We start from the raw sequence: 9,212 nt of genomic DNA on the forward strand, positions 1-9,212 counted from the left end.
TACTCACTTTAGTAAATGACTGTGCAGGTTAACAATCATCAGTTCTCTTATCAATTTTCTCTTTATCTTGTCTTTGAGGACTTCACACTGGCTTTAGTCCATTAGTCCAGTAGTTGTAAACTGTTGCAACAGTTTCTATTTGTTACATCAGTAAACGCCAGCATTACAAACGAGTCTTTGCTGCTCCATCATTTTTAAAAAGTGAAAACAATTTGCCATTCCTAACCTTCAACTCACAGACATTCTTGTTCCACAGATTGTCTTGGTTCACTGTAAATATTTGAGCGATGGTTTTAAATGTAGCATTGGGGTTTTAACTATTGTTCTTCTTTTATATTTCAAGATTTTAAATAAAAGTCATGTAAGTTTTAACTATTAACAATCCGCCATCAATAACTGCCTTTTGTTGAATCTGTTAACGTCTTCGTGACTATTTAGGACCTCACTTTTGAGTTTATTTATAAGTGGGAGAATTTCCAGTTTTTCTTTGTTTGTTCTGTCTGATTTTCACTAGGAAACTCAGGAGTTAAAATGTAGGTTTTACTGAACAGACGCCTATATTAAATTACATTTATACCGCTACACCTTGATACCTGAGTTGGAGTCAAGTTAAATAATCTTTTTATTGCGCAAGGAAAGTGGAAAGGAGGTGAAGATACCAAAAGCCCCCCACCTGCATTGCAGGGAGGCATCAGTGAGCGCCATGCACTTATGACATCTCGTGAGTGCAATTCATATTAGCTCGCGTGATTTTCAAAAACAGTATTAAACTATGTGCTATATTTGTTTTGTTTTAGATAACAAGCTGTAACCCCAAAATACTGTATTCTTTATATTTATGTTTGGATGAGAGGCTGAGGGAATACAATAAGTTGTCTATCTCCCTTAATACTCTGCATGTGTTGGATATTTAGGGTCCTTTACTTGTGCTCTAACTGAACCCCCCAGTGTCTTTTTTATATTTAATTAGTAAAGCTCTGTGTATAAGGATTGTAAAATATTAAATTGTTAATAAAGTGGCTGATCCCGTGGCTCATATCCACAGTTATGTCTATAATATGAAGCATAATATGAAGCATGTAGTGTTTATGTCTTGTATACAGTACCTGGTAGTCCATGCATGAAGAAACATGGAAGTCTGGACAGGAAGAGAAATGGAATGCTGGTGGAAAATGCCAGGATCAGGTAAAATAGGGACGAGGACAGAAAGGAGAGAGCGAGGGCAGCTCGGGGGCCATATTGATCTGAGAACCTGTAAAAAGGGAAACAAGCTGTGATTAATTGTATCACTTTTCATCTCCATAGAGTAACCGGAATTCTATATCAGACATCGGATATTTTGCTATAGAACCTCACCCCTGGATTATGGTATTTATTACACGAGTTGGTCGATAGAAGCAGATACTTATCTGTCTCCAATTTTCATGCATAGTGCAATGTTGGTGATCCGTTAGTCAAATCTCAAATTAGTTTAGTAATCCATTCTTCCATTGTAATATAACCATTTGATGACAGGATATTAGACAAATCCTATGACGCACATGACAGTCATCACATGTCATCTATTATGAAGGGTTAACGTGTAACTATGCCATTTCTGCAATGTCCCTTCGTAAGACTACTCACAGTCTCAGGGCCTACAATGCAAAAATGAAGGCAGTGATCTTACATTGACCAGTTTCATTTGGGCAGCTTCCTGGCACCTGACAATTACAATGTGCCTGTTCCAGCTAATTGTGGCCCACCTCAATGTGACCCAAATTTAAGACCTTTCCAGAGTCATACTATTTTCATGTAGAGATACCTGTTCAGGATGTCTGGAGATTTAGAAAAAAATATTTTTTTCTTTCTTTTTTTTATTTTTATTCAGTCGTCCTTTCATCAACTATTTGAGTGGGGAATATGAAGTATAATAGAACAAAGGCTATCTCTGGTCCTGCAATGCTTCGCACGTTCAGAAGAATTGTTGTAGAATGATGAATGGTCATTTCACTTATAAACAGTAGATATCACACAAATATATAGAAACATAGAAACACAGAATGTGACGGCGGATAAGAACCATTCGGCCCATCTAGTCTGCCCAATTTTCTAAATACTTTCATTAGTCGCTGACCTTCTCTTATAGTTAGGATTGCCTTATGCCTATCCCACGCATGCTTAAACTCCTTTACTGTGTTAACCTCTACCACTTCAGCAGGAAGGCTATTCCTTGCATCCACTATCCTCTCAGTAAAGTAATACTTCCTGATATTATTTTTAAAGGTTTGCCCCTCTTATTTAAGACTTTTGTTGTGGTAGTTTTTCTTCTTTTAAATATAGTCTACTCCTTTATTGTGTTGATTCCCTTTATGTATTTAAATGTTTCTATCATATCCCCCCTGTCTCGTCTTTCCTCCAAGCTATACATGTTAAGATCCTTTAACCTTTCCTTGTACGTTTTATCCTGCAATCCATGAACCAGTTTAGTAGCCCTTCTCTGAACTCCCTGGGAAGTATCAATATCCTTCTGAAGATACGGTCTCCAGTACTGCGTACAATACTCCAAGTGAGGTCTCACCACTGTTCTGTACAATGGCATGAGAACATCCCTCTTTCTACTGCTAATACCTCTCCCTATACAACCAAGCATTCTGCTAGCATTTCCTGCTGCTCTATTGCATTGTCTGCCTACCTTTACTTTATATAAATCAAAGTGCTCATATGTCCTGGATATATGTAAGAAATCTAATTGGATTTTGAACACCCTGGTTCCTTGACTCGTGCACTTTTAAAAGTTGCATTTCCTTTTAAGAGTCCCTGTCCGGCAGACACAGTCACTCTTCAGCCCCCGATCTCTCAGCACAAAACCACAAAATACAGTTTTTAATGCCCATTCATGTACAATAAAAGTTTGTTATAGTACCGTAAAAGGTTGTTATGTATGCTATAGAATATTATTAATGATCTTTGGTTTTTTGCGTTTTTTTATAAGCCCCTCCCTTAAACTTTAAATCTGGTCGGCTTACTGCAAAGTCCTAAAAAGGTGCATAAATGAACGTACCTTCCAAAGACGGGGCCACCGAGTAATTGGAGAATGCCAAAGAATGTTTGAAGATAACCAAAAGCAACTGTGTCCATACCAAGTCTCTTTGTCAGTTGCTAAAAGATTGAAACATAGTATTGTATTATTGACATGGCTAAAATCTGCCGTTACACCGGTCTATCATATAATAAAATGTTTGAAACCAAATCAAAAGAATGCTTTAACTTTACAAATAATACAAATTTAGGCAAAACAGGCAATTTGTGATTTTTACAGATTGGATGTGTAGATTAACCCCTTAAGGACTGAGCCAAATGTACATGTTTTGATCAAAATAAAACGTAAACAAAACTTGGAATTTGACTTTATGTCTATTCAGGCGTAATTCACCTGTTTCATATTAAATGCACCCACACTTATTATATATCATTTTATTCAGGGGAAACAGGGCTTTCATTTAACATCAAATATTTAGCTATGAAAAATAATTTCATATGAATAAAATATAATATAATTTGAGAAATTAAGAAATGTTATTTTTTAGTTCTGCATGACATTTTAACTGTGAATGTCATAATACTGTTTGCTTTTACTGCAATAAAATACACATATTTGCATTCAGTGATGTCTCGTGTGTAAAACAGTACCCCTTTTGTACAGGTTTTATGTTTTTTTGTGAAGCTACAGGGTCAAATATAGCATGCCACATTTTTTATTTTTTTCACATTGAAATTTGCCAGATTGGTTACGTTGCCTTTTGAGACCGTATGTAGCCCAGGAATGAGAATTATCCCCATGATGGCATACCAATAGTAGACAACCCAAGGTATTGCAAATGGGGTATGTCTAGTCTTTTTTAGTAGCCACTTAGTCACAAACACTGGCCAAAGTTAGCGTTAATATTTGTTTGTGTGTGAAAAATGCAACAAACGAATTTGAACGCCAGTTTTGGCCAGTGTTTGTGATTAAGTGGCCACTAAAAAAGACTGGACATACCCCATTTGCAATAACTTGGGTTGTCCACTTTTGCAAATGGTATGCCATCATGGGGGTAATTCTCATTCCTGGGCTACCATATGGTCTCAAAGGCAACATAACCAATCTGGCGAATTTCAATGTGAAAAAAACTGAAACACGAGCCTTATATTTGACTCTGCAATTTTTGAAAACACCATAAAACCTGTACATGAGGGCTACTGTTATACTCAGGAGACTTCGCTGAACACAAATATTAGTGTTTCAAAACCATAAAACAAATCACAACAATTGTATCGTCAGTGTAATTGCCGTTTGTGTGGGAAAAATGCCAAAAACTTGATGATATCATCATTGTAAAATATTTAACTGTTTTGAAACACTAAAATTTGTGTTCAACGAAGTCTCCCGAGTAAAACAGTACCTCCAATGTACAGGTTTTATGGTGTCTTGGAAAGTTACAGGGTTAAATATAGTGCAAGCAAATTAAATTCTCTGGATTTTCTGCCTGGGTTATCAGACAGGTCCAGCAAATTGTAATTAATAAAATGACTTAATTATGTAAAAATATCACATAAATATATATGTAGAATTAAAAGATATATATGTATATATATATATATAAGTATATCATATTTTTTCGCGGCGACTGCGATGGGGGGACTTGCCTGGCATCCGGCCCTCCTGCCATCCTTAAGGGGTTACAGATTAAAATAGTCCACAGGGGCAGACTTCTAGTGCTTGTTTACAGTATGAGGTAGGGAGCTTAAACAACCCAAACCTGAGTCTCTTCGTTCTGGTCATAGATAAATACTGGTAGAAAAAGGGGGAGCGAAGCAGCACCTTATGGGGTGTCCAGAAATCCAAATTTAGATAGACAAGGCTGATAACTAGCTCCAAATGTATGCTTCAGAGGAAGCCCTGCTGGGAGAAACATGTAAAGTGTATACTGCTGCCCCCTATTTGTTTTCTATTAATATTCTTTTATTTTATATATATATATGTATAATTTCAAATCTCACAGATTGTAATAGTTTTATTTAAAAACACCTCACCTAGGCTAAAATAATGGGGGTTTAGTTACATTATATGATCATATATTGCATAAGCCTGCCACAACGTCAATGTACCCCATTCTTGGCAGGTCCTACTCCAGCAGCACCCTATAATGTAAGCATGTTCAGGTGAGTAAAGCCCTCTTGGTTTCATTTATATATTTGGGAGTCCAGACCAACTCCTGGGTTTTGCACGCCTCCCTGTCACAGGTGCCTCATTCCAGGACCCTATTTAGACTTGACCTGCAGAGAGTCCCAGGAGGAAGTAGTTCCCAAGTAAGTGGATTAATCTCATAAGGTTTGGCTGGAGTAGGACCTGCCAAGAATGGGGTACATTGACATTGTGGCAGGCTTATGCAATATATGATCATATAATGTAACTAAACCCCCATTATTTTAGCCTAGGTGAGGTGTTTTTAAATAAAACTATTACAATCTGCGAGATTTGAAATCATTGTTTAGTGAATAAGCGAGTGCGCTGGACTGTGTATTTTGTATGTTGTATTTATTGGCCAAAGCAGCACCCTATAATGTATACATGTTCAGCTGAGTGCAGCCCTCTTGGTTTCATTTATATACATTATACTTCATAAAGTTAATTAATATAGTTTAATTATTTAATTATTTCATGCTGCTGTCATAACTACAGCTTTTGTAATCGTGTACTCTTTTTCTTTAGATTATACTCCCTATGAATACATGCATAAAAATATGCATGCATGTATTCATTGGGGGTTTATCTACTAAATTGTGTGTGTGTGGGGGGAGAGGATTTTTGTAAAAAAAAATGTATAGTGGTCCTTTGACAGCTTTGGTGGTATAATCCCCACCTGGGATATGCAGGAACCAGGAATGGAGGAAGTTCCTCAAGTGGCTGAGTGACAGCCTCTAGAGGTGGAGTTAGGCAGCAATGTAAGTACTGCATTTGTTTACGCTGCTCAGCCTGCAGGGGCATTCTCTATGTCCCAAAACCACTACATTTGGTTCTAGTGCAGATAGTGACCATTTAAAAAAAATAAAATAGGGTTTATACATATTTATATACACACAGCACATTTCATGAGGGAGTGGGCTGTGGATTTTGTTTTAAGAAAATAAGAATATTTTTTACAAACTCAATAATTTTAATGGTCAATTGTATGCATTGACAAAGGCCCCATGGCAGATAGATAAAGAGATAGAGGCAGATGAACGAGAGAGAGAGAGATACTGTTTGCATTGAAATGTTGGCTACTATGTGTTACTATTATGTGTTAAATACATCACCATAATTTAATGTTATTAAATCTTTTTCATGGGAGGTAAAAAAAACAAAAACAAAAAAAAACTACAATAAACGTACCCAAACTACAAGAATTTAAATAGTAAAATATAACGAAGTGAATAAAACAAAAACACTGGCCATTGTCACATTTAAACACCGTATGTTACACTAAAAGAAACAGCAGCACACCTGTCAACAAAAAAAGGGGGTGTCCAGTTAAATACTAAATGAAAAATAAGATACAAGACTTGGTCGCCCTAAGGACAAAATATCATCTGAATGTTCACAGTAAAGAAATAAAACCTGTAATGCTAAGAATGTAAAACATATTGTACAATGCCGTCATGTGGATATGAGGCAGATCATAAAACAGCCCCTGAACTGCAGAGATCACAATATTAAATAGACACAAAGTAATTAACTCCAATGTGTGCACAATGTTGCCAGAATTAAGGAACCAATAACCAGCAAAATGCCAAACCCTAAGCATACAGTGCCGAAAAAAATAAAATGATCTGCTGGATAAGAATTTTTTTTTCCAGATAAAAGGAAATTAATCCACTTATAATACTGTGTGATTATTTAAGCTTGTAAACATTATAAGTGGATTAATTTCCTGATATCTAGAGAATTCTTAACCAGCGACTGGTCCCACTTCATTGTTTGCTGGGCGGCATTTTGCTGGTTATTGTATCGTTAAAGGGACACTACAGGTACCCAGACCACTTCAGCTAATTGAAGTTGTCTGGGTGCAGTGTCCTTTTTGCACTTAGTAGGTCTAATATCCATTGCCACGCATTAGCGCCGGCTCGTCATGGGATGTTGGAGGGGGTGACACATCGACTCAGAGCTAAGGGACATTGGCCATGGGATAAGGTAAATAAATAAAGGATTTTTAACCCTTTATTTACCATTGGGGGAGGGGGAGGGAGGGCTGGAGAGGGTGGAGGGAGGGGTAGTCCTGCCACTAGGATCCCTTGAATTAATGTTAGTATTGCGACCCCTGCAGTTATTCAGCTATTTTATGGCCTGCCTCATTGTATGGTATTATACAATATAAGTTTAACATTTTTATTAGTGTATGTTTTTTATTTATTTACAATAAACTTTCACGTGATATTTTGTCCTTAGTGCGACATAGTCTTGTATCTTATTTTAAGGAGGGCACAATGGCATTTGACTCCCAAGACACTAGTACACACAGATTTGTTGGCATTTGCCACACAGTACAAACTATATATATTGTAACTATTGTCTATTATTATTTTAGTCCATTTATTACAGTGATAGTAAAAGACAACAAACAGACTGAGGGGGTACTAAATTGCAATGTTTAATTTAAGCTAAAATATAATATTACTAATATGATTTTATTCTTATGGCAGGGGTAACCAGGTAATATTACAAACCGCATGAAACTACATTTCCCAGAAGTCTTTGCCACTTTTACGTAATGGCAGCCCGAGGCATCATGGGATATGTGTGCAGCATTGAAAAAGGGAATTTGCAGACGTCTTGCAGCATGTGACCTTGTGCGGGGCAGTGCTGTGTTTCGTACGCTCGCTGAATGAACACAATACTCACTGGTGTCACTGCAAACTGCATGAACAGACAGGAAATATCAACTGTGGCTATTAGATATGTCATCCGGATAATTCTGCGGGTGGAGCTGGGCTGTCCTGGAACCGAGGCCATTTCTGTCTTGTAGACCCAGACTCGTACGGTTCTTGCCTGAAGTTGCTTTAGAATTAAAATAATCAGAGAGTTTAAATTTTCTGCACGGCTTTCTCTATTTCCTGATCTGTTTCCTGAGTTTAGAGCAAAGTTCACACAGTTCCCTCCCTCTCTCTAACTGCTTACTCACTGATAGAAGAGAAGGTTTTTTACATTGTATCGAGCCAGTCACTTTTACTTTCAGTGCACTCGTTGGGAAAATGAGCCGATAGAAATCTCTGTACTTTCCCATGCTAGGGAAGAAATGTGTACTTTTCTATACTAGAAAAAACAGGTTCGATAGAAAAACAATATCCCATAGCAGAGAATAAAGAGGATTCTGTAATTTTTATACTATGAAAGAAAAGATTCCCGTAGCCTTGTCAGGAACCAGGAACCAGACAGAGACAGAAGTAGATGCAAACACACCTTTATTAATAAATAACAAATAAATAACAAAAGCAAAGTCCAGGAATCAAGCAGGGGTCAGTCACCAGAGCGGGTAGTCAGACAAGCCAGGATCAGGAGCACGGAGAGCAGCGGAGTCAGGAACAAGGCCGGAGTCAGGAACCAGGAGCAAACAGGAAACACAGGAACAAGGAGACTTCTGGGAAACAGGAAACCACGCAAGGGCAAGGAGGTTCTGGGCTTAGCTGCTTAAATAGGCAGAACTGATTAGCAGCAGGGTTGATTACTACTCACAGGTGAGTAACCGTGGCAACAAGCAGAAGCAGCTCATAGTAATTGCAGCTGAAAACTCAATCACTGAAACAGAAAGGGTTGCTGTTTAAAACAGCAAAGAAACCCTGACAGTACCTCCCCCTCAACGACTCCCCCCATCTCTGTTGGTGGGTCCGGGCTTCATGGGGAAGCGGGCGTGATAGGAACGAAGGAGGGATGGTGCATGGACATCAGAGGTTGGAACCCAGGAGCGTTCCTCTGGACCGTATCCTTTCCAGTGCACCAAGTATTGGATCTGTCCTCTGAAGACCCGTGAGTCAATGATGCTGCGTATTTCATATTCCTCATGATTGTCAATCAGAACAGGACGTGGACGTGGCACTGAGGTGGTGTAGCGATTACAAACCAACGGTTTCAAGAGGGAAACATGGAAAACATTTGAGATGCGCATGTTAGCAGGAAGGTCAAGTGCGTAAGCTACAGGGTTAACCCTTCGAAG

General features: G+C 38.1%; 1 protein-coding gene across 1 annotated transcript in view; it reads right to left on the reverse strand.

Annotated features, from left to right (window-relative positions):
- The window catches only part of SLC22A18 (solute carrier family 22 member 18), a 78,364-nt gene extending 70,240 nt beyond the window's left edge, over positions 1-8,124 (reverse strand). Inside the window, exons 1-3 of the mRNA XM_063437824.1 lie at positions 7,904-8,124; positions 3,044-3,141; positions 1,107-1,252 (exon numbers count right to left, since the gene is read on the reverse strand). Of these exons, the coding sequence (XP_063293894.1) occupies positions 1,107-1,252; positions 3,044-3,141; positions 7,904-8,014 (355 nt within the window). The 5' untranslated portion in view covers positions 8,015-8,124. The remainder of the gene's footprint in view (positions 1-1,106; positions 1,253-3,043; positions 3,142-7,903) is intronic.
- Positions 8,125-9,212: the final 1,088 nt, after the last annotated feature.

The sequence above is a fragment of the Pelobates fuscus genome, chromosome 12 (assembly GCF_036172605.1).
Source record: "Pelobates fuscus isolate aPelFus1 chromosome 12, aPelFus1.pri, whole genome shotgun sequence".
Lineage (NCBI taxonomy): Eukaryota > Metazoa > Chordata > Amphibia > Anura > Pelobatidae > Pelobates > Pelobates fuscus.